This window comes from Anopheles arabiensis, chromosome 3 (assembly GCF_016920715.1).
Source record: "Anopheles arabiensis isolate DONGOLA chromosome 3, AaraD3, whole genome shotgun sequence".
Taxonomy (NCBI): Eukaryota; Metazoa; Arthropoda; class Insecta; order Diptera; family Culicidae; genus Anopheles; species Anopheles arabiensis.
In genome coordinates, this window is record NC_053518.1 from 27,562,504 (window position 1) to 27,587,655 (window position 25,152).

A 25,152-nucleotide genomic window follows, 5' to 3' on the forward strand; every position below is an offset into this window, starting at 1 on the left:
GCCAACTTTGCCCATCACTACCTTCCAGCAACTGCTACCTTGACCTTGTCATCACACTTCCTGAACCCGAACCCTATCAATGCCCGCTCAATCTGTCATCTGCGCCAAACGGTTCATGCGTGGGCGCACGCGACTCTCGAGACACTCGAGAGATGAGGTAATGTTTCACCCGCTGCAACTGTCACTTGGTTTCCACGTGAAATATAACGCCCCCACGAGCGTGCCATAGACCTAGATGACACATATGGAAATTATCGCGGAACTCGCGCGAAGGCGTCAGCTCAAGTGCCCGAAGGTTAATGTAGCCGAACGCCAGACTCCCTTCCCCTCGACGCTTCTCAAGTGAATTCCACGCACTTGATCCGGTGGTGCACTTCAAGCAGAAAATAGCTTCAACAAACGAGGTGAAGTTCGAGCTATCGGACGATATCGATACTTTCTCGCCTATTTGAATGACGTCTCTTCCAGCTCTCTTCCAACCTCAAGTGTGTTAGTATTTCGGTTCCTCCCCCTCACAGCATGCTCTTTCCCTCTTTCAACCAACATCAAACACACTTCCCCCTCTGGCAGCAGCCATCTGTCAAACGGCGGGGTGTACAGCGAACGGAATAATGCTTTTGCTTTTGGTCCTCCACCTTAGCAGCAAATAAAAATGTTACCCCAGTCGGGCAACGGGAAAAACCAAACAAACAAAACTTCTGCTCATGTTGTCTTCATCTGTCTTCTCTTTCTAAAAAAAAACCCCGACTTAAAACCAAAAAAAAAGGAAATGTTGGAAAATAGTTTTTGAGCTGCTCGGTAGTGTCTGTGTTTGTTGGAAATTTTATTAGTATGATGATCATTTCTTTCCCTTCTGCGGCAGCAGCTGCTGCTGCTGCTGACAGGCAGCGCTAGAGAAAACCGCGTGGCCAGTTTGTCGGATGATTTGTTTACAGCAATCCGTGGTCAAATAAAAGCGCCTCTGCCAATGGGGGAAAAACTTGGCCTTGAGCGCTACAGATTCCGTTTGCACAGGCACGCCGCCGCGCATGTGAGTGTCTGTCTTCAGCTAGCACAATTTCAACTTCAAACTGGCTGCCCTAGGGCCAGGAGATGTGATGCCCTGCCCTGTCGTAAGATTGACGTAATGGTTGCGCGCCGGCCAGAGCAGATCGCTTTGGGCCCCGTGGGCAGAATGAAAGTTTTTAACTCAAACACAAATGAACTTCACCATCGCCGCTGTGTTGGAGGAACAGGCGAAGGTGAAAGCTAATGGCAAGCTCAGCTTGTGATTAAATATTTACAGATGCAATTCAAATATTTACACCAAAACCTCCTGAGCTGGTCCTCTTGGTGGTGCGTGTCTACGTCATCGTTTAGAGAATGGGAATTTACGTCCAGTTTTTGGGTTTGTACAAAGCAAATCTTTATCTCTTACAGTGTCTAGCTGTACTACTGCAAGACCACGTCAGCTCAGAAGATTATCGCTTTTCCTAATATTTCGTTTGTATTTGCATACTTTTATTACCTTCCGAACTCTATCGCCCTTTACGCCTTGAACACACACTCCTCCTCCAATAAAAACGTATGCTTTATGCGCAAAAAAATAAAATTCTACCAGACTCATTGAAATTCAAACCCCATGGAAAGTGAAGCCCCGACACCATTGCTGCCCAACATTCATTGCTTCATGTTCCTTCCCTTGTTTTGCTGCACCGGAAATGTGTGTGCCTTCTTCGTAGGTAAGTTTTATTACAAACACACATCTCTCGCTCCACATGCACAGCCTTCTGGACTGACCTTCTCGCCACATCTCTCATCCACTTCAAAAGCCTGGCAAAGGGTACCCGTACGTACTACGGGTGAGAAAATTATCACATCATAAAAACCCTACTACAACAACATCCTCGACCCGAACGCCGACTGGAGGAATAAAAAAGAACAGATAAGGAACAATTTCTCTGTTGATCCGTACCAGAAGAGGGAAGCTTTCGGAGGCGCCTTCGCCTTCGCCTCCCGGGAGGCCTCATGTCAATGGTTTTGTTTTTCCACCGAAACTATCCGGGAAAAAGGTCGAACGGCTTTGGGCTGTGGGGGACCCGTTCGATGTGGATTAGTATTTACTGCCCACGTCCAACCGAGCGGCTTATACACACACACGCATACGTTCTTCCAAACAATTCCGTTTTAGATGCGAAGAGAGCCTTACAATGAGTTGTTTTGCAGGTAGTGTGCTGCAGCAGCCGTATCAGGTAGAGATTATATTACACAAACACAACTTTTTGCCAACTTTGAGGACCTTTTCCACTGCTGATCGTACAGGGATTCTGGAGTGCGGGAGTGCCTGCTGCATATGAATGAGAGGTGTCATGTCGATTTGCGCTCCGTACCGAAAAGAGGGCATAAATCGTTCAACCGTGCCGAAGAAATATGATCTAAAAGTGAAGACAACATTTGCACATAAAATCATCCCGGACGAGCAGTCCGAGGACACAACAAGAGCACACTGAACTCTATATCTCATGGGCCCAGCAATAATGTGCTTTTCTCTGCTGCAAAAAGGAACGTCCTTTTTCCCTTTGAAGGTTTCTTTTGGGCCGCTGGTGTTAAAAACGCCTATGTACGTCAATTTAAATGTAAAACAGTGCCAAGATTTCAAGGACTCATAAAACATATTTAGGAGAAAACAAAATGCTTGTCAAGAAATTGATTTGTTTGCTCATGGAATCTCTTCCCGCACTATTGGAACTGTGTTCAATGCCATTTTCAATGCCGATTCGAACTCAGTTGGCACACTTTTGGTTCAATGCTAATTGTTGCACCAAGCCCGCTTGGGAGGGGGAAATATGCTCTACATTTGCAACTCTCCACGATCGAAAAAGCGCTACCTTCCCAGTGGGCAGATTATAAATAGCAATGCCACTTTCGCCTAGAAGAAGCCTTTCCGGTGCAACTGTACCCTGTTTGTGTGGGCAGAACCTTCTTCCCCCGGGGCCTCATTGCAATGCAGAAGAACTGGGCACACACGGAAAAAGCACTCCATGGTACACAGGAAGCAATAGAAAAGTATAAAGCTACACCAACAAAATTGAAACGGACAACCTGAAAAGGACAACCTGTGATCGATAAAGGGAAATTAGATTCTACCTAGGAAAGCTCTCACTGCTCGGTGAAGCTGGCTGACGTTGGCATGAAGCGCTCCCTGTCAGTTTACATCAGTGTTGCTGTTTGCCTCGTGCACCCGCACTCAGCCCTCTTATTGGCCTTATTTCTTCAGCGGCATTGTGCGCTTGGGTGTATGACAAAGCCTTCATAAGTACAAAATAAGCTTGCCCTAAATAAGAACTCTATTTTCGCTCGCAAACAATGGGCGGGTGCCGAGAGGTAAAGTGGAAGAAAATGGCAAACGAAAAAACCAAACATGAAACATTGTTGGTGCAAAAATTAAATCCCTTCTTGATGAAAATAATGCCAACATTAAAACCTCTTTACCAAACCAACCAGATCACAGAGTAGAACGCAGCAGCAGGGAAGAGGTTTTTGTACCTTCCCAACTAAATCGAACGAAAATCAATCACCAAAGAGAGCCACGGAAGCGCAACCGGGCTCGGTACGACGAACGGGAAAAAACCCATGTAAATGCACAAAGAGAGAGAGAGAGAGAGAGAGAGAGAGAGAGAGAGAGAGAATCCCCTCTACTTAAATGCAATGTGACGTAATCTGATTTTCATCTACATACAATTTATGAGTGCTTCATGGGGCGCTCGGCGCTCCAAGTGGCTCTGTCAGGAGCGAAGCAAACGATTCCGCCGTTCGAAACGATCTACTCTCGGCTCGATTCGTTCTACGCCACGCGCGCAAATCCGTTCCTACACGTTGGAGCATAAAATAGGGCTTCCATGCCTTCTTATTTCGGTTGGACGGGCTTTTTCGACTCGCAGCACCAGCAGCCAGCTTCCGTGCAAGCATCTAAGACGGGGTAAAATATATATGGCGCACAGACGGGCATAATGTGATCCGGATGCGATTGCAGTGGAACGGTGTGCACGAGAGATGTTACACGATATGTTTTGTGCCTGTTACATGGAACCAAATCTCTATGTGTGTGTGTGCTACACTTACTATGACAAAGCAGATCATAAAAATGTTCACTAACTTGGATGGCGCGTTAAGACGCTTCTTGTTAGTGAAGTGATAAGTTAAGCGGAATTTTGTGATTATATATACAGGCCAATAACGTTATTTCAAGTGTGCAAAATGAATAAAAATATTATAAATGAGCTAATAACGGAATGCTGGAAATAGATTCATTTGATACTTCAAATTATTTTTATTAAAGGTTATTCATAACTAAATGAGCAAATGTTTGTGCCAATTATTGCACAATTTTAATGTTGCTGCAATAAAAAAAATACAAGACCCACCATGACCGTTGGCATGAAATTCTAACCTTCCCGTAAATATAGATTCTGAGATCAGATGACGGGAAAATCAGGCAGACGAAAATCAATCAAGCATCGAAAAAAAAACATGTGTTTCGTCATTTTTATGGCAACAGTTCGCTTGTAAGGATTCTGTTAGCGTTTATCGAAAAAATGGACGGATGTGGGCAACCAACATTGCCTTCCCTTTTTAGAGACGATTTACTCTAAAGAGGGTTTACTGTAGTTAAATAACATCGGTTTTTTTAAACCAATATTTAGATTCCTTTGGCGCAAAAAGTACAAAATTTAAGATATTGATTGATTGAAATGGCCGGAATAATTCCTGCAAATAAGACGTCTTGGTAAACGTAGAATATGTAGAACATCTGTATGAAAAATATTTAAATATTCAAAATACCCACAAAAGCCGCATTGAAGCACTACATCATTGAAATCACACACAAAAACGATCCAATGTATTCTTTTAATGATTGCAAAATACGGTAAGAACATTTCAAGCTGCCAATAAACACCTAGACCAGCTCTCGAAAGAACCATTAGTTGTGAACCGCGTCACCATAAAAAATCAAAATCAAAACCCTCCCCTTGCCCAAACACAGCACCCGACGTCGAACCGGGTCCGGAAAAATTGGGTCACACAGTTAATGATTTTAAAATGCTCAATCGTCGCGCACAAATAATGCCCTCCCGCCGCTGCCCAGTTCCCTTCTCTGCTTCTCTCGACCAGAGACCATACTCAGAAGCGATCGCTTAATATCGCTCGGCTTCGTGCAAACACCAAAAGGGAAACCAAAATCAAAAACAACCCCGCTAGCCGTTTGGCAAAGCCGTCTAATTTTAGCTAAACCGTAGCAGCGTCCATTGCATTAGCATAACCATAAACGCTCGCATAACCCCCCACGCGCCTCATGCGTCTTCTGGAGCACCGGCTGGGCCGTCGAACGCAGCGCAAAACCGGTATTTGTGGCTAGAACGTTACACCCGCAGCTACCGTAGCATAAGTGAGCAAAGAGTCAAACAAAGAAAAGTTGAAGCAAAGATGATCGGACCGTACCGAAAGCATCTGGTCGCTCTCACTCTCTCTCTCTCTATGGTTGCTAGATCTTATTCTGCGTACGCAAATGATGGGCTTCGAGATGTTTTACCTTCCATTTTTCGGACTCCTATTCACGTTCCCCGTTCAGAGTCTACCGATGAATTAAATCCTTTCCTAAACCCCATGACACTCAACCGGTACACTACAGACCCACAAACTGTCAACAAGTATGTATAACGCCTAACGTTGATCATCCTTTTCTTTTTTATCACGCCAACCAGCTTATCATCAGCAAATTAGGGCGCCCCCTCGCCCGTTTGCTTGTCAGCAAGTATTTGATTTTGTTTTGAATTTATTCTACAAACCAGCCGCTCCAAAATGCTGAGGTTTGATGCAGTGTCAGCATCCCAAAACAAAAAGCCCAAAACACACATTCAACATTTTGCACAGCTGTTCTGCATACGTTAACTTCATTCAAAAATGCTATATTTTTGGAGGATCATCGGCACACACACTCACAGGCAAAAGGGCAATAACTTTGGCTGTGCAAAAAGGAACAGGAAAAAACCTGCACACCATAAGAAAATATACGCAAGCAAGCAGGGCACATTCGGTTCGGGAAGACAAGACGACAAGAGACGACATCTGACACCCGGGGGCCACAATGTTCAACGAGCGTCTCTTTAATTGACAAACGCAGCACCACCATCCTCCTCTCTCTTTGTCTAGAGACCTTCCCAGTGGAATACATTTCATCTTACATGTTTCTGCTGTTAGGACTCTTTGCGTACCAGAAATAAAGCAAAAAAAAACGCTGACAGACACGATAACAGCAACACACGGTGCTGCTGCTGCCGGCTGGTCGGTCGATCGTTCGCGTGGTGATTTACTTTTTATGAGCCACGATTTATTTCGCCTCTTCTTCTCAGGTTTGCCTCGCTCTTTCTCCGGCCGGTTCACACACCGGGCTCCCTCCCGTCGTAAATCATAATTAAATCCACACAAATTAATGGAGCGCTCCGTGTGGCGCAGCAAGAAGGTCACCGAATTGATATTAGGATGGTTTTATTTATTGAAAAGTCGATTCAGCGCCTACTACGATGAGTTTGGGCCAGTTTGGGAGGGGCGTGGGAGTGCTTGGCCAGTAGCATTAGCCTAATTCAATAAGCAGCAAACGATGATCAAAGGAAGCTTAGCCGAATTCCAACCTAAATTTAAAGGTGGATGCGATGTTTTAGGTTAGGTTTTAGGTAGAAAACATAAAGCATAGAAACATGATGCGCTAAATTTAGTTTATCAGAGATTACCATATCTTCTCCATACAAGTCTAGTAAATGATAATGCGCATTAGTTTGGTTACTTTCTGCAAGTAGCCAGCTTAATAGGCTAAATTTCTACGATGGATGTCGATGGTACGTTTAACAAAACTGCTGCCAGGAATGGGTCATTCGCAAATTTAGGTTTGGATTCAGTTGCTGGATCACGGTAGGTTAATATATCTATTCCTGAACCAGAATAGTCTCGCGATCCGTTCAATCCGCGAGCCTGGTCCAACAACAATATTTGAATTGGAATTGGAAAAAAGGAAGCAGTTCCAGTACAGGAATGGGTTGGGAATCTGTTCCTGGACCGGTTGGATTCAGTATCAGTTCCGGGGCCCATACCAGTTTGGAATGTGTCCCAGGATCGATATAGGGTTTGTATAAGTTCCAGTGCCAGTATGGATTCAAGATAAATCTAAGGAACAATATGGGTTCAGGGCTGGTAGGAATTTGGTATCACTTCCAGGTTTGGTTTAGGTCAGTCCATGGCTGATATATGTTGGGAATTAGTTCAGGGATCAGTTTTAATCAGTTGTATAGGTTCAAAATCAATTCCAGGGGATCCAAATCCAGGCATCTGGGAGTTCCGATCCTCGAATTTGGGAGACAAATCCCCGAATTCGTTTTTCGTAACTCTGTAGCCGGGAAAAATTAACCAGTTTTTACTCAAATGATTTTGTTTTGTGATTCGGTCGCAGGCTATTGACGTTATAGTTATCTTTTGTGGGTTCTAAGACATCTCTTAACCGTTTCCAACGGATTCTTATGCCTTGCATTTGATCCAAGTCTAAGTAGCCAAGTTGAAACCTTGGAACATTAATGCCTAACATCCATTGCTCCAGTTCCTGACAACTCTACGAGTGAGACGAGTTTCAGTATTTCCTCCTAAATGTCCCAAGATAGAACCATTTTTACACTGATCTACTGAAGGAGATGTCACCATTTTACGTCAATAAACGGAAAGAGCAAATTCTAGATAGACTGCTCGTATGCTTGTGGTGTCTCGTTAGACCTTTAAAATGAGCTTATACATAATTAGGTAATTATTTCCCAATTTAAAACGACCAAACTCATTAACCACATTCTCACAGGTTGCATAATCCGGACCTGAACCACTTCCCGCAGAAAATTCTTCCCGCTCCTTACCTTCTATGCAGACGACATGATCGCGGATCTGCTGCGCGACCTGCACGTCCGGGATGAGGTCGATCAGGTGGTAGATGGCGTAGATTGACGGATGGACGCTCTCGAACCGCTGTATCTCCTGGCGGATGGCCAGCGAGTTGTTGAACATCCAGGGCAGGTGCGTTCGCGAGCTGTTGTTATTCATTTTTCACACACAATTTTTTTTTTATTCCGCCACAAACAAAACCGAAGCAAAACGAAAAAAACCGAAATCCAAACCCCACCACTACCACACTTTCACTATCACCACCCACACCTCCACACAGGAATGATGAAGAGGGGTGTTGCTTCTCGCCAGGCACACCGTACTTTACGTTTGTGCACCAGTTTTGCTTTGCGCTTGGACTTTACACAGGGAAAAAAGCCCACGTACAAACACACACATACACACACACAGAGAGCAAAACACTATCGCACGTGCAACGCCCACCCATACACACGCACAGGAGCAAACCCTTTTCACCGCATGCTCTGCTCGAGGAGATCTTGGATCCGTGATTTTATCACTTCGCGGGAAACAGCGCTACCTCCCCACGAACACTTTCTTCTTGCCCAACAGCGATTATGTTGATGTAAATGGGATTTTACCAAAAACCTTCAAATCACACAAAAGCACACGGTAAGCATCTAAGATCTTTTTCTTATTTTTTAACACAAATCACACCGCTTCTCACTGATGATTTTCCACAGACTCTTGCTTATACGCTATCCGTTGTTTTTTTTTTTCAAAAGCACACACCAACTAAGAGCACTCTTTCGCTCTCCCTTCACTGCTTTAATTTTCTTGGCTCACTTGCATCGCTTGATGCTCCACCATCAACCACTACTCCGCAAAGAGGGCGGGGGGAGGAGGAAAACCTGTCGTTTGATGCCTTGACGCGATTTCGTGCTGCGAGCAAGGGAATTCGAGCGACCGCCTTCAAACCCCCACACTTGCACATGCACCAAAGGCTTGTTTCCTTGGCACTTGTGGATAGTTAAGATGTTTTCGAAGTTAAGACGCTCCAGCACCCGTGTCACATCGTTACACTGTTGTAAACCCGTGTACCGTTAGCATCTTCACCGCAGGCGGAGAAAGCTGTGTGTGTGTGAGGGGCGGGGAGAAGTGGGAGAGAGAATTCACGCACGAAAACAACACAGGCACGTCCGATGCGTACGGCACGACAACACTTTTTGACAGCCCGTGCTCAAAACAAAATCGCCTCGCGCACTGACGTACACGAATGGTGCGGTTGTGTGCGTGTATGTGTGTGTGTAGCTATGCGGCCGGGTTGGTGCAGCAACAGCGCTTTTGACAGTTGAGAGCCGTTGCTTTTCGAACATCGCCGTTGCAGATATTCCTTTTCAAATATCAGGCAGCGTTTTTTATGGTTTTATTCCATCAACATTATCTGAATGAAACATTTTTTTTTTGCATAAGATTTACGTTAGAACCCGTCACGAAAATCAAAAATTCATAAAATGTTTTTAAATCATCTGCTCCGCCATATCTCACCAATATACACCTTGGGCTCTAGCTGTCAACCAAGCAACCGCCACCAATACCAATAATAATAACAACCACAACAAATCCTCATATTTTCTGGGAAAACAGAGGCTGTTGGTTTTTGTTCCTGGTTTCCCCGCATTTTACTGTCTTACAGTTTCGTTTAACACACCGAAAACATTATCCTTCGGCTTTCCAATGTAAGTAGTTTCATATGTGTAACGCATGTCAATGTTTCCCTGCGTTCTAATCAAAAATTTATTGTCTTTAGCAAAGCGATTTGTTATCAGCCGGTAAGCCAAAAATAACGCACACAGCCACACAACAGCCGCCACATAAACTGTACGGAAACCGATCGAAATGGTGGCCAACGTTGCAATTCCTTACGGTAAGTGACGCTGAGCGGCACTACTGTTGCCCAATTTGCTCGAATTTAATCCGTTTCCATTCCAATTCTCACTTTCACCCTCTTCTAGATGCGAAACAACTGTCCAACGTGCGGGTCAATCTGTCCAGCGTGGTCCGCTCAGTTGACCTGCTAACCTCGGCCCTTATCAAGCGCGTCACCGATGCCGAACTGCTGCAGTACACGCTCCGGGCGCTACAGCTCACCGACCTAACCACACTTGCCGGCGACGATACGGAGTCGAACGTTGCGCGGCTCTGCTTCCGGGCGGCGTACCCCTTTTCCAACCTAGCTGCCCACGCCCGCATGAAGGGTAAAGTGCACACGGCAGCGGTATGCGTGTACCCGAGCCGCGTAGCCGATGCGCACCGCGCACTGACGGCGCTGGGCATGGTGGACCGTATTCAAATCGCTTCCGTTGCGACCGGCTTCCCGTCCGGTTCGTACCCGCTGGAGACACGCCTACAGGAGATACGGTACGCCGTCGAGCAGGGAGCGACCGAGATTGACATTGTGATCGACCGCAGCCTCGTGCTGACCGGTCGATGGCAGGAGCTGTACGATGAAATAGTCGCCATGCGTGAAGCGTGCGGCGATAAGGTGCATCTGAAGGCGATCCTGGCGATCGGCGAGTGTGGCACAATGGTTAATGTGAGTAAAAGTGGGGAGCAAAAGCATGAAAGGGGGTCAATTTTACAAAATTTGATTACAAATTTGCAGGTTTATAAAGCCTCTATGGTCGCTATGATGGCTGGATCGGATTTCATCAAAACTTCCACCGGCAAGGAGGCAGTGAATGCGACACTGCCAGTGGGACTGGTCATGATTCGTGCCATACAGAAGTTTTACCGTCTTACGGGCAAAAAGATTGGCCTGAAGCCGGCGGGTGGAGTGCGTACGGTGCGGGACGCCATCGCTTGGATGATTATGATACGGGAAACGCTGGGCGAAGAGTGGCTCAAGCCGGAGCTGTTCCGTTTCGGCGCGTCCGGGCTGTTGGATGATGTCGAGAAGCAGTTTTACGCCGTCTCGAAGAGACTAAAGAGCGAAGAATGAAGACCAGAGCAGTTTTTGTTGTTGCAAGAGTTGCAAAGATAGGGAAAGCTATCGCAAACATTGCCAAACTACCTCCGCTAATCCACTACATACTACTTTAACGAAGAAAAAAATACATCCTGTTGTTCTGTTTTGTAACAGCTTTCGTTCGGATTTCAAACAGAAAGAACACAACCGTAGATGGTTTTAATTATTCAAACTAATTTTATTTGGCTTTCCTCTTCTCAGTTTTGCATTTGTTTGTGGAGGTTGACCATGTGTGAAACGGACGGATGGCTATTAGAACCGATGTGTGACGAGAAGAAGGCTGCAAGATCATACTGGTAACGTACGTAAATAATAAATAAAACACATAAAACAGGTAACTAATGATGATGTTTGTTCTTTGCAGGGTGTCCTCTACGGCTCTATCCGGAAGCCCGTCTCCGGCGAGGAGCTGTAGTTGACGATACGGAACTTGCCCGAACGCATGTAGTAACCGTAGCGACCCCGCACGTTGCCCTTACTATCGCGCTCCTCTACGTGGAACTGACGATTCTTCCTGCAAGGTAAATGGGGAGATGAAACAAAATTATGAAATTAATACCCTATAGATACAAGCTTTCAAACACACAGATTTTTAAAACTAAGGGTGCAACACACACACACACACATCACACATCGGTGCAGTTAGTCACAGGAAAATCACCACAATTACCCTTCACCCGTGTCATAGCCAAACTTGTAGCTGTTCGGCCCATGGTGGCCATGCATTTGAAAATCGATTCTAGCACCTTCGTCCTCGCCGGCGACGCGGCGCGTATACTGGTCCACCCGGCGGTTCCGGCTCGGCACAAACTCGCCCCGGTTCAGCTCCTCCAGCCGCAGCGGCAACAGCGAACGGGCGGACGCCTCCGACTGCGCATCCTGCTCGCCGAGCAGCGCACTGGCCAGCAGCTTGTCCAGATCGATCGCGTCCAGGAAGAAGGTATCCTCCTCGCTTCTCGCTGCCTTACCGGCGGCGGCCACCTTCTCCCCCTCGGCGTCCTTTTCGGCCGTATCGGGGTTCTTCAGATTGATGAGCTTCTGGGACGGGATGTATTTTTTGCCCTTGCTTTTCTTTGGCTTGATGGCGTAGTAGTTGGGTTCGCTCTGCTCGACCGGCGGTGGCAGCAGCGGCTCGGTCAGGTCGTCCCGCGATGGGCTATAGGAACCGTAGGAGGTCGTGTGGGGAGAGCCGGTTGATGCGCTGGGCGAGCCGGTCTCCCCATGCGCGAAAAAATCGACCAATTTCGATAACTCCTCCAGCTCCTCGTCCTTGGGCATCACGCGGATCATGTACTGCGGCTTGTCCTTCGTTTCCTGCGGCGCGACCACATCGGCCCGGCTCGTCACGAGGGCGCGCGGTTTGCTCTGCTTGAGCGGGGAGGCAGCGAGCAGCGTCGCTCCCAGCAGACAGGTTGCGATCTGCAGAAAGGAGTGTAACGAAAGAAGAAATTAAATTATTATTAAAACCGTATTTAAAAGCAAAAACAAATTAATTGTCCACAGTTGAATAAGAGCAATAAGTGTCAATGCGTGCACGTAATACCACAAAACGACCGTTGCAATCCGTATTCTGTTCAAAATTCAGCTCGATTGCGTCCGGGGCGTGAAAGCGGAGCGTTGCAACAATCGGAGCCCGTTTGAAAAACATTTCGCTTCCATCTCGCCTGGTCGCCGCACCACAGCCGAGGAAAACTCGACACAGCACATAACAAGCCTCCTCCAACCTCCCCCACCGTACGTTACAAAATGTGCCAGCTGATGGCCAAATTAATGCACTCTCGGAACGCGTTCGCCTTCTGTAAAGAGGGAGGCGGCTGTGATGCAACGGTTCGTGATGTTTATTGTGGCGCTTTTCTTCTCCTGCGCCCTCTTGAAACATTCCTTTTGCCTTTTGATTACATTCAAAGCAACTTCTGTTTGTTATCAAATACATAAAAATAGTATTCAAGAGAGGAAGAAGATTGCATCCGGTGCGCGGAATGGAAAAGAAAGATGTTTGCGCACATGTAAAATCACATTTCCGGTACAACGGGGTTACATACAACACACCATAATAAATAAAGCGGCATTCGTCGTGTTTCTTCATTCGTTTATTGCTTTGTGCATAGAGACACGAACAAACTGAGCATAATTATGTTGTTGGCCACTGTAGAAGAATGCTTTGTAAGCGCTGCGAAAAACTGTTCTTTTGTTAAAGTGAAGAGCGTTGAGCGATTTTGGGCTCGATCCAATAACCTGTGGTATGGCAGGGATTGTACTACATGATTGCACCAATGGAGCACTTTGAAGATGGATCGTAACGTTACCATCAGTATCTAATCAAGGTAGCCTACTACGAGTTTAAATCTTCACAAAATTACACTAAAGCCTAGAAACACTTAAAAATACACGAATTAAGTCCATAAATAGATCCAAACAATAAATTTAAAAATAAAACAAAATAATACTCGAAATATTCTTTACCACAATAAGCAACTTCATGTTGTAAGAAGGCTGGGGGTTTTGGTTTTGGTAAAATTTCACCAACTGATCACTTTCACACTGTTAATAACACTTTCTTCCCGCTCTCTCGGTTTCTCGGACAGGGAACTCGCTACGCACCAAGTGGTTTATGTATCACAAGTGGCTCACAAAATCTCACAAACTCAAATCGAAACGATTAAACAACTTCACTTGCACTTTTCCACCGCTTTATTTTTCGATACGATCCGACCTTGCCAGCTGATGTCTGTAAAATAACCTTCCACACCGGCGTGCAGACGGTACTTATAGAACACCGTTATGCCGAGCGGCGTCACTTTCCCCACTGCGCTAACAGCGCCAACCACACTGGGGTGGTCGTGTGGCGGAGAGGGAAACAACGAGGGAATTTTCCTCCCACTCGTTCAGTGGTTCGAATGTAAAGAAGTGTAAAAAAAACAACAAACCAACTCGATGCCGGCAAGCACGAAAAAGCACTTTTAAAACTTATTCAAACCGAAAAAAATTATGATTGGGACCGTGAGCCACAGTGAGCCTCCCCGGATCCGATCTGTCCGAGAGGTGTCACTGGAGTTTGACGTTTGACGGCACTAAACAGCCGCCTTTATAGCGGCCGACAGGACCTTTTGTGCCTAGCCCTTTCTTGTGTTCAGTGCCCTTTTTGCTCTCCTTCCATCTTGCAATTTCCGTTCGCGGGGATCGACAACTCACATATCACAGCAGCAAGAAAAAACTGATCATCCCACCACCGCTTGATGGATGTTGGCATGAGGAAATTGGAAACCAGTAGCTCCAGTGGAGAGAGAGAAGAAAGGAAAGAAAAAGAAACACATGCAAAAGGGAATGGAAAACCTGAAACCTCTGGACAAGGCGAGGGCGAGATCTTTGGCGCTCAGACACCCGGCCGGATCGATGACATAATGTTCCTTATTTTCCGTGGCGGGAAAGTGGATCAAGCGCGCACCATAAACGCGAAAAGAGGGAAGTTATGTTGGGAACTCGTTCCGTCAAGATTGTGGCATTGTTGGAATTTATGTAGGTTTTTAATTACAAAACTATTAATCAAAACACTCTATATTTCAAATTCATCTTATTTTGTACAAGCTGAAACAGATAAATCCGTCGATCATCGACTCAAACTCCCTCATGGGAAGGTTAACGCTTCTTGTGTGATGCGATATGGCAATAGGAAAGCCGACCTACCATATAACCGAAACCGACCCAATCCATCTCATATCATCATCATCCCCTTGTGTGCAGCATCTCGCCCAGACCCTCGGGGTGGGTTGAGATCGTTGATGTGCATCTGGGCCAACCATGTCGTGCATGTTTCGCCACACCGCCACATTGAATGCGTGCTCACCGGTTTCACGCAACGGATATGGATATGTAGTTCAATATTGCCGGGTTCACACACAGACACACAGCTCGCACAACCTGTCGGTTAAATAATTTAACTTCCGCGAAACATAATTGTCATTATTCTGCGCTCTTTCACTCTCGGAGCAGGTGCGCAGGGTGCGTTACATGCACTCCCTTTTGGTGGCACATGCACATGCAGCTGAAGCTGTGCAGCCCTTGCTCGCTGAACATGGGCAGGCCAGGGATCATTTCCTGCTGATTATGTGACAAAAGTCGCGCACATTTGTTGCCAATCATTGGCATGTACGTGTGTGTGTGTGGGGCATGTGAATGGGATTTCAATCCAATGATCTAAATTATTGGGTATGATTACCATAAGGTAGTATGGTCGATGTGTTAATACTGTTCACATCATTATGTGATTGAGAGACAGGGGAAGAAGTGTTTTCCACGCACAAAAGGGAAAATACAATTTACCTTCCAACAACTCTCAGGCACATGGTGAGAGGCATGTAAATGCCAGTGCGCCACCCCGGAAGCTGTAGGCGGGCTGTGGGCCCTTTCTGTGCGCTGGATTGATATAATTTTATCTTCCACCTGACCGGACTGACTGCTGGAGGACTATTGTGCGTTCGGAAAGGTGATCATTAAATTCCCGTCTCCATTTTCTTCCCTGTTGAGTTCTCCATGATCTCCGTGTAGTTGGCAAGCTTGTTAAAATCGATCGCGATCGAACGGCATGCTCCACTCCACTCATCCGGTGGGCATAACGCTAGAAGCAAATGGTCCATGCTCTACGTACAGGTGTTTATTTTCTATTTTATTCCACCAGCCTCATAATCGATTAGTGTGCTTTCCTGCCATTCGCTTCTGCGTTCGCGATGCTTGAGGACATCGCACTGAACCGGGGTGATAGGAATTAAATATGTACATGGTGTGTGTGAGATGAAAAACTGCGAAAGCTGGAGGCCCAACTTGGCCACAAATGAGAGGGAAATTTGCACCGGGCTTGAAGGAAGGGGAGAAAGTGCTCTTCCTTCCCCTAACCCGGGTGCAGCTATCCGTTTGACGCGTCGATGATAAGCGATGCCACAGCTGTGGCAGCCCGACCGCCCGAGATGTGGAAACCACCGATCGTGTGCGAAACGGGTCGATCGTCGTACGGAATGAAATAGAAAACCCGCAACTGAAGGGATACGCGCGAAAGCGAGTGCGTATGAGAAATCTCGGACGCATTGAGGGCCCTCCCTCCCCGTTCCGTGCGGAACGGCTTCTTGATTCGCGGTTGCATAAGTCGCGACGGGAGAGGAAGCTGCATTTCCCGCTGGACGGTTCGGTAGGTCGGAAGTGAAACCGTTGGTGGGGCAGAGATTGGAGTGGGCAGGCTGCAACCCATATTAACTCGGTTAATGGGTGCACGCGCGGGCTGGGTAGTATTACACCTTTACGACCAGTTCCTGATGGGGCGCATGGTGGCCCATAAAGGCTTCGATCAAGTGATGGAGGAGATCATTCGTTTTTTTGTTATAAATTTTCTAAGATAAAATTTTAACTGAGTGAATGAACAACGTCCCATTGGTTTGATTGGGACAAATAAATATAATCAGTTCGAATAAATTTCTTATATTTGGATATCTTTCTTGACAATTCTCGTTCCTCCTTAGCCTGGAATTGAATTTGAAAGCAATAATCAGCGAAATTAATGACTCTTTTGGGTACAACCGCCAACATCGCCCAATATCATGACATGGCCAGTGTCACCGTCCAGTGGCTTTCGAGCGGTGCTCTCCATCTTTTTTAGGATCACGGACCACTTGGTTTTTACAATACATTTGCCGCGACCCACATATATTTAGAGCATATATGTTGTGGCCTTAGGTCAAAGTTGTTTTTTTTTTCTCAAATGTGTTTAAATCTTGATATGCCTGTTGAAAATTTAATCTTATATGAGGTTTAAATATACACGATATGTGTTGTAATAAGCTTTTCTTTCAAAAAATCAATTATTTCGCGGACCATTTCTGTTAACGCTACGGCCCTCAAATGGTCCGCGGACCACATGTTGTAGACCACTGCTTTAGAGGATTCTTGAATCTGACCAACTAGAGAGACATCTGCTTGACATACGTATGTGTATATCCTTAACTAGACAATAATTTATATCTGCGTCTTTATGTCCTGCAGTTTCTAATCCATTTTTAATGTTCCTTCTCTCATTATACAAATTAACTGATATTCTGAACATTTCTTCATTTTGTTCATTTTTGTTTATATTCTAGTAGGATTCATAGGAGTTAGAGAGAAGAAGAATCAAACGAGAAATTAAAACAAGTGTTTTGTTCAGTTTCTCCGACCAAATAAGCAATTATGCCGTAAGTTATGCTATTAAACCATTGCCATCCAGATGGCGCTGCACCGTTTATGCACAATTTGATAAAACTCTTCATTTTATCCAAACGTAATTACCGCACAAGCACCGTTTAAATAACAATTAAACGATCAATGTAAAGAGATAAGCCGCTACAAAGTGACGATCATTATCCCTTTTGCTTTTGGTAGTGTTTTGTCACAAAACGGCACCTCTACGCTAAACTCTGCCCGCCACAATCACATGGCGTTACGCTTTCTATACGTTTTCAGTGCGCAAGATGTAGCGTGCTTTTTGCTACTACTTTGCAGAATGCATCTTCCAGTCGAGGCACACACACACACACACACACACACACACACACACACACACACACACACACACACACACACACACACACACACACACACACACACACACACACACACACACACACACACACACACACACACACACACACACACCTGTTCTTCAGGCTCAATTAAACCTCCTTAACCCTTGCGGTGACATAATCCGTGCGATGAGGATTCATTTCAAGTGAATAGAGAAAATGGCTGTGTGGTATTCAAAACTCATGCCACATGCTCTGATCTAAGCGTTAGTTAGATTACAAGCGGGATATCTGCTGTGTACTGCTGTTAGTATTTAGTCATTACTCTTCACCCCCACTGCAATATCATAATTAACGGTGGTGGCAGCCTAAATGGCGAACATGACGACGGCTATGACGGCACACACAAACATCGGAGCAATCGGACTCGCGGGAGTCGTAACCGAAATGGTCACGCATCAGTTCCTCGCCTCGGTGCGCAAGCGTAGGCTACCATCGCTCAACAAAATGTGCCCAAGGAGTAATTGAATTATGACCTATATTTGCAAAGCATTTGAGTGCTGGAGTATGAAGCTGGAAGTGAAGTCGCCACCAACCGCCACGCGACTACGTTAACATCTCGTTTCGAGCGATCCGTCAAATGCTTAACTCCTCCGTGCCATGCTCCGGTATACGCGAGTGCGCTCGTTATGTACGTTTTGCGCCGGTGGAAAATGATCGTAATGTTTCGTTCTGCTTCGGAAGTCAGCTGGAATAATGTTTTTGGATGGTTTTATGTTTGTATGTTTGCGTTTGAGCAACGGGAGAGTTAAAAAAGGGAAAACGCTGATCTGATCACATGGCTCGAGAAAGGGGATTTCGGTAAAAGTCTAACCTCTTGTGCCAGTCTCTTCTACTGGGTTCGAGGCAGTAACATGTAACCCCCGCCTTGCCATTGTGATACAACAAAAGTGACCGCATTTTAGCACATACTTTCACGTAACCCGACGACTGCTGCTCAAGCTTTTAGCACACAAACAGCGCTATGATCTAACGGTAAGATCAGCCGTAGTAGCACACACAACGCCGCCCACAACCCGGTTGCGCTCGATTGGACACTGTAAAAGTGTATTATTATTGACACGCTGTTTAACGATCGATTCGAACGGCTGGCTGCTAATTGAGTCGAATCGTTGTCTCCTGCTTAGTGCCTCATTTAAGCCTCAAGGTTTACTGGGAAGTGTCATTCGTTTCTTATGATTGTATTTATTTTCAAAAAATATTATACGGCACAGCATAATAATCCGATCAATCATCTTTAGCAAGCATATATGTAAAAAATCACGCGCCCTAGTATAAGATAAAAAGCGATCCCTCATCTCCCTTGAGGTAATGGAGTTGTAGTATTATCTGGCTCTGGCTCTCTCCCTCTCTGTTATTCTGTTTCCGTGCGGTTCCTACGCTGCTATCCCTGCGCTGCTTCAAAAGCATTCGATATTGTTTTTAATGTCGTCGAATATCTTCTTCTCGATCGACGGCCGCACGATACGATCGTTCGGGACAGACGAGCCAAGGCTCAGGTACACCTGTTTCTTGAGCCTTTTGGCCAGCCGCTGGGCCAGATCCTGCGCACCGCTACCGTCCGGTGGGCCGATAATGGTCGTGCCCAGCACTTCCGTGCCGTTGTTTGCGGTCGGCATCGCTACCGCCATCTCGTCGAACGTTTCCGCCTTGTCCTGGCCGATGTAGAACAGGACCGAGTCCTTCATCTTGAGCACGCGTATGTTGTACTGCACCTCGCACACCTCTACCTGGGCGAGATGGGAGTGAAAGTTAGGGGCGACCATCTGAAAATGGGGAAACGATTGTTGCGCTTAATCATTTTGTATGCAGAAGGAAAGCTTGCGCTTTTTCTATACCTTTTTGTAAAGAGATTTGAAGAGTTTTCGCCCGGCAGTGGATGTAAGGGCGAAGCTTTTCGCAGAACGCTTTGTGATTGTCCTTTAAAAGCAATCGATTTCCTTTATTTAAATAACCTTTTTACGAGTGTTGAAGTTGTTTTATTCCGGCACCGAACGGAGAGCGAATTTAGTTTGTTTGGATGACCGGAAAATAATTTGTTTACGTGCGGTCAGATTTGACAGCCGCCACCAATCACCATGGGAGACTGTGCGGACATATAAAGTAATTAAAAATATATTTTATTTTTGTAAATGAAATTTATTTATCGAATGAATTGTTTTGATGAAACGAAATTGATAACATTTAGGATGTTTTCAATAAAAAATAATAAGGCAAGAAAACATATAACGAAAATAAAATAAACCAATTTGCTGCTCATGGGTAGCATCCGCTGTGTGAAGGGCAAAATGTTGGTGAATTCAGCCTGGACAACTTACTTCGTATGGTGAACCAATAGATGGCGCTAGTAACCAGTTAGAAGAAATACGGTGCATTGAAAATGGCATGGAAATTGTGCATTTTAAGTGCATTTGGGATTTATAAAATAACCTTACTCTAACTGAGATTACGAATCAATTAAGTTGATTAAATTATTAAATGGATTAAAAGAGAATCTCATTGTCTTTGGTTGTTTCATATCATATCAGGAACATTCAAAGCTTAATGCTTTTGAAATTGAAGTCCTTTTGAGGAAGACGCTCCAACATCGAAAAACTCATTCCTAGTAACAACCTCTTTTTCCAGTAATAAAGAGTGTAGAATTTATGTATCCACCACCCACTGTTTGAGTCGTCAGAATGATGCGCAGGAATTTTCCCTTTTCTTTTTCCCTGAATGAAAATTCAATTGTGAAAACAAACCCGCACAATAGTTAAGCACAATTGACACACTTTCTCAAAGGGCCTGTTTGAAACGTAAAACCATTCTACTCTAATTTTGTATTTTTGTATCTCCTCTCACCTCTCAATCTCGTTTGCAAAAGGGAAGCACCATTGTAGCGTTGTTTCAATTTTCACTCAACATTTTCAACCATTTTCCCCCCGAACTCTCAACTCAATTGCTTAAAGGCTTCTGTTTCGCGTGTCTATACATTTTCTACCCGTTCAGGGTTCGGCGGAGTTAAAGGATATATCTGCGCCTTTCTACCGACACTTTACTTACCGTGGAAGGTTCATCCTCCACGTTTTGTCAGCAGCGCGGAACGGAGGCGAACATTCCGCACAAACTTCCACAAACGGGGAACGGGGAAAATGGCACGTTGGAGAGCAAAAGGACGATTTCCCTGTTCCCCAGATCCATCATACCACACAGAAAGATGAAGACGAAGATGATGATGTGCTTTGAGGCCGCCGAGAAGGATTGCCTCGGCCCGCTTGCCTATGAAACGGCGTTATCCTCCAGCGCCTACTGCTCGTCTTTCCTACTGCTCTCGTCTATTGAGTGGCTTTCTGGAATCACAGCGGAAAATGGTGGCTTGCCGAATGATGGGGTGACGAGATAAGACGGGAAATTACGAAGAAAAAGGATGCCCGTACCCCGTGCAATGCGCTGGCAAACAATAGACAGAGTTTACTTGCCCTCCGTGGTGCTGAAGAGAACACACAGAATAAAAGCCTTTCCTGCGATGGATGTAGGCGTTTCGCGCAAAATGGGGTAGAAGAAAGCGTGCAGCACAACACAACAGCAAAGACTGCCAAGAAGCGTTCATCTCACGGCTTCATGCTTCGGCCGTGCCCTGCGGGGATAATGGAGTTTTCGCTTGCTTTGTTTGCGAAGCGGTTCTCCATTTTCTTCTCGCTTCTCCCGGGGTGTCTTATGGGGAGGAAGCAGGAAGAAAATGGAGAAATCGAAATGGTGAAGGTAAGTTTTCTTCAACCGACGGGCTCAACCCTACGTTGACACACACAGACACACAGGGAAGCGCAGTCACACTTTTTCCGGTGGGTGAACGACAAAAGTTCGCTTTCATCCTGTCGCAAACCAACCTACCCTTCCCTCGCTACCCCTTCTGCCCTCCTTGCTCCATTCGACCGTCTTTTCAAAGGCGAACATTCCGATGGAAATGCGTTTTATTAACCATCAATTGCGTGGATCAATTCATGCGCGCGAAAACGGCGTGGCGTGTGTCCTTTTGTTCGTTCGGTGGGGTCCTCCCGGCAGGGGTGGTGGGGAGCGAGCGTTGGTTTGCGAAAGAAAATGACGTTAATGAAAACGATACAGGTTGTTTGGCGCGTTGAGTGGGCGCGCGGGTGTTTAAGTAGTGTGGCTTAGAATAAGACGTGGCGTAAGGAAAGGCCTGAGTGGGTTATCAAGTTTTGTAGCAATCGGGGAAAGATGATATCTACCGTCTTCTTGGCGGCATGACGTTTATGGGAGTGAGGTGGGGGATATGGATGAGGTAAATAGATAAGTGCTAAAATCAATAAAACACATTGGAAACAAAGAAGTATCGCTCTTTAACCAACGTCTTCATTGGAATAGATTTAGATAAGTTAAGAGCTGCTTGAACTTCAAATTGAAGCTTCAAAAATGTCATTGTTTGTTGGTGTAAAGTATAACTTAATTTTTGTTTTTAATTTACTATTTACTGTGTAAAATATAACATGATGCTAAACCTGAACTTTAATCAGAAACTTTAATGTAAATAAATAAAATGTTCCTCTAAAACGTAATTTTTGTAATTTGTTGTGAAAGACATTTTGGTCATTTTTTTTAATATATAGTAATTGAACGAGTTTTTGCTTCATATTAATTTATGCTTGTATGCGAAACAAGATTCTAATCTGAAATTCATAATATGGTCTACTCGTAACGGGCGTTGAACACTATCATCTCATGGACCAGTCCGAAGTCGGTAACACCGCAGATGATGCGATCGAATCTCATCTGATGAAAAGATTTTGCAACACAACAACACAAGCAAACAGTGATATTTCGCTTGCAAATTAGGGTTTTTAGGGTAAGTGTACCAATTGTGGTTATAGCGCCAATTATATAGCTTATAACGAACACTATTTTTGCTCTAAAACAGTCTATTTGCATTCTAAAACCACGGAAGTTTTTTTTATTTCAAATATGATCATTTTAACACATTTGTGCTTTATTAGTTCCGTACTGCTCACTTCCGTTTGTTAAATATCACCCTTTGAAAATGTGTTGCCAAGATGTATGGTATCTCTTACCATTTTGCTAAGAGCAACACTGTAGGGTATTAGCGATTTTCAAGCACCTAACCATATTTTTATCTCAAAATCATCATTTTGGTGCTAAATATTAGTTATTTAACGACTCAAAATCTATCTAAATTTCATCGAAAATATTCCTTTTTCCCGTATGTTCATAATTGGTACAACTAACCTTCGGTGTACCAAATATCGTAGTATGCTATGGATACTTTCTTGACAACTGTCGTTTTGGTCTTAGTACTTAGATTACAAGTGAACAAATCGGGGTTTCTCGTTGTTATTTTCAAAATATAAAGTGTTATTTTGTGTTTTAAGCATCATTTTCTTGAGAAATTATACAACATCGAATAAGTTTCATCAAAATAACGCTGTCTTGAATGACTTTCATACGAAAAAAGGTGTAATCTGAACGCCGCGCGTGTCGTACTATTGCCAAGTGCGCTCTTGTTCTTCTCTGATCGATAATTAGAGCATAATTGAAGCGTTGAGAAAATGAGTTCTAAATCCGACATAACTCTGAAAATTCCCAGTATCTCAGTGCATTAAAAAATTAACACCGATTTTAAAACAGAGTAATGAATATGAACACATAAAAATCTTGCCATCTTTTCATCATCACTGCACAACCTTTTACAGCTGGAAATGGGTCATTAAACCAGAAACGGGAATCAACGGCTGCCCCACAAAACACTTGCCGGAGAGAGAAAGTAATTATAAAAGGCAAAAAGAAAAAAGTGTTAAAAAAAACACACATACACAACACACACTTTACACAATAATTTGTCCATCTTTCAGGCATCGCTGAGCAAACTAATTGCAAAAACCATATGCAAATACTCACCAGACCCTTTTTCCAAATCCTAAGTACCACCCCATCGCACCCCATACACAGCAGCACCCCTTTCAGTCGACCACATCCGTTCCAGAAACACAGGCGGGAGAATCTGCTCTCCGTGTCGAGTGGCAAAATATTAAACACAACTCCTCTTGTTGCGCTAGCTGCTGGCGCAAGGGGATTGCTTCTTCCCTTACGGCCAAACCAACCTCGACACCCACCGCGTAACTAATCTGAATTTTATTAAAAAAGTAAATAAGCAAATAAAGGTGGAAGAACGGAAAACAGTGGGACTGGGAGAGTGACAGGTTGCAAGAAGCTGTAAAAGTACCGGAAAACATCACCCAAACCCATCCGCATCGTGCTGCGGGGACGGATAATTGTTTCGCTGTTTTGGTCGTGCTAGACATGCAAGACGAGCAAGTGCAATATTCCTTCCACGTGGTACTTGTTTGATGGGAGGGCTAAACACCCCCTCGCAACGCTCAGCTGCAACTAGCAGGAAGCAGGAGTCATGTTTATCGGTTTGCTCAATTGAATGGAAGGAACGCGGGGTGAAAAGAAGTGGTAAACACGTGCTTGCCCTAACCTTCTACAAACTTCAGCCTATTGAGCATCACACCACGCTCGCACACTCATTGATCCTTTCGAACCCTGTGCCTTTAACGGTGTAACGGATAGGGCGAATTAACTTTTATTTAATAACCTCCGGATTTTGAACCCTCCTGCCTGTCGCAGGAAGGGGGCCGGCCGCTATTGATTATTCTCGCTCGCAAGGGTTGTGTGTTTTCCTGTCCCATCCTGTGAAGAGATTAGAAGCAAAATACCCATCAGGAACAACACCAACAAAAAAAGCGTGTCACAAGAACTCCTCTCCAAGCGCTTGTGCACGTGCACTTGTACTTGTACCATGTAGAAGATGATGATGATCATGATGATGATGATGCTTGTCGTTGCGCTGACTTTCAACATATTGCACCCCGGGCAGGAAGTTGCACCAACAAGGAGCTGGCCATTTATCTTTGTATTAATTTTACGACAACGATGACGACGACAACGACGGCAACGACGGGGACGACTATTAGACGCGTCCACCAGTGAGGTTATGAAAATTTTTATTAGCTTGTCCACTGTGCACCCCCACACTCCCCCTCGCCCCTGGTGTTAGAAAGAAGGGACGCCCCGAACCTTTAGAACGGTTTTATCATAAGGAGATAATAATTTTCCATCCCCTTGTGCCCTTCCTGCTAGCTATTGTGACCGTGTGCACAATTTATTACCGTGTGCGCACCATTCAATGGCACCAGTCTCATTCCGCCGGATGACGAATGGGTGTTTTGTAGGGCCCGGTACGTTCGTAGAATTTTGCGTTAAAAATAGACACATTTTATTATTTAACCGATGGGCTGACTGTTGGCGCGACAACAAACCCCGTTGTGGTCAGTTTAATGGGGGTGGTTGGGAAGTTGGGAAGCTGGACAAGAACGCCTGAAATGTGTTTTAGTGGTGTGTATTGTATTTTGGGAATCGTTTTATTACCATCGTAGGTTGCAACTTTGTACGACCTATTTTGAGTTCTTATATTTTAAAATAGAAGTGAAAAAATGGGTTTTTAATAGAATTTTATTCCTATACTTAAATCAATAGTAAACAATAACTACATTTACTAAACTTTATTAAAATTAGTTTACTTGTTTATTATTATTT

At 44.9% G+C, this 25,152-nt stretch overlaps 4 protein-coding genes and 1 long non-coding RNA gene across 6 annotated transcripts in view; 2 read left to right on the forward strand and 3 right to left on the reverse strand.

Annotated features, from left to right (window-relative positions):
• Positions 1–9,152, reverse strand: part of LOC120905055 (centaurin-gamma-1A) — a 157,909-nt gene extending 148,757 nt beyond the window's left edge. The window contains exon 1 of the mRNA XM_040315717.1: positions 7,929–9,152. Coding sequence (XP_040171651.1) covers positions 7,929–8,112 — 184 coding nt within the window. The 5' untranslated portion in view covers positions 8,113–9,152. The remainder of the gene's footprint in view (positions 1–7,928) is intronic.
• A 365-nt stretch (positions 9,153–9,517) lies between these two features.
• LOC120903901 (deoxyribose-phosphate aldolase) lies at positions 9,518–11,053 on the forward strand. The gene is made up of 4 exons (XM_040313568.1): positions 9,518–9,653; positions 9,725–9,841; positions 9,930–10,510; positions 10,580–11,053. Exons 2-4 carry the CDS (start codon positions 9,814–9,816, stop codon positions 10,913–10,915), a joined length of 945 nt encoding a protein of 314 aa, XP_040169502.1. The 5' UTR covers positions 9,518–9,653; positions 9,725–9,813; the 3' UTR covers positions 10,916–11,053.
• Positions 11,054–11,099: 46 nt separating this feature from the next.
• LOC120903902 lies at positions 11,100–14,001 on the reverse strand. 2 transcript variants are annotated; one of them, XM_040313569.1, is made up of 3 exons: positions 13,406–14,001; positions 11,613–12,361; positions 11,100–11,456 (listed from the first exon to the last, which is right to left on the reverse strand). In XM_040313569.1, exons 1-3 carry the CDS (start codon positions 13,421–13,423, stop codon positions 11,315–11,317), a joined length of 909 nt encoding a protein of 302 aa, XP_040169503.1. In that variant the 5' UTR covers positions 13,424–14,001; the 3' UTR covers positions 11,100–11,314. The 2 variants fall into 2 exon arrangements, with proteins under 2 accessions (XP_040169503.1, XP_040169504.1); XM_040313570.1 differs by having other exon boundaries at positions 11,320–11,456; positions 11,689–12,361.
• Positions 14,002–18,692: 4,691 nt separating this feature from the next.
• On the reverse strand, positions 18,693–19,591 carry LOC120901426. The gene is made up of 2 exons (XM_040309373.1): positions 19,383–19,591; positions 18,693–19,310 (listed from the first exon to the last, which is right to left on the reverse strand). The coding sequence occupies exon 2, from the start codon at positions 19,308–19,310 to the stop codon at positions 18,945–18,947; it is 366 nt and encodes a 121-aa protein (XP_040165307.1). The 5' UTR covers positions 19,383–19,591; the 3' UTR covers positions 18,693–18,944.
• Positions 19,592–22,838: 3,247 nt separating this feature from the next.
• Positions 22,839–23,720, forward strand: LOC120903086. Its single transcript, XR_005739533.1, has 3 exons — positions 22,839–23,182; positions 23,247–23,317; positions 23,406–23,720. It is a non-coding gene; the product is annotated as an uncharacterized LOC120903086 (long non-coding RNA).
• The last annotated feature ends 1,432 nt before the right edge of the window (positions 23,721–25,152 follow it).

What these genes read in the sequence shown, in the direction of transcription:
- LOC120903901 (XM_040313568.1), top strand. Translation starts at nt 9,814, where the DNA reads ATGGTGGCCAACGTTGCAATTCCTTACG. An exon ending in CAACGTTGCAATTCCTTACG is followed by an intron (nt 9,842 to 9,929) that starts GTAAGTGACGCT and finishes ACCCTCTTCTAG; the next exon opens with ATGCGAAACAACTGTCCAAC. An exon ending in AGTGTGGCACAATGGTTAAT is followed by an intron (nt 10,511 to 10,579) that starts GTGAGTAAAAGT and finishes ACAAATTTGCAG; the next exon opens with GTTTATAAAGCCTCTATGGT.
- LOC120901426 (XM_040309373.1), bottom strand. Translation starts at nt 19,310, where the DNA reads ATGGTCGCCCCTAACTTTCACTCCCATCTCGCCCAGGTAGAGGTGTGC.
- LOC120903902 (XM_040313569.1), bottom strand. An exon ending in GGCTATGACACGGGTGAAGG is followed by an intron (nt 11,457 to 11,612) that starts GTAATTGTGGTG and finishes TTTACCTTGCAG; the next exon opens with GAAGAATCGTCAGTTCCACG.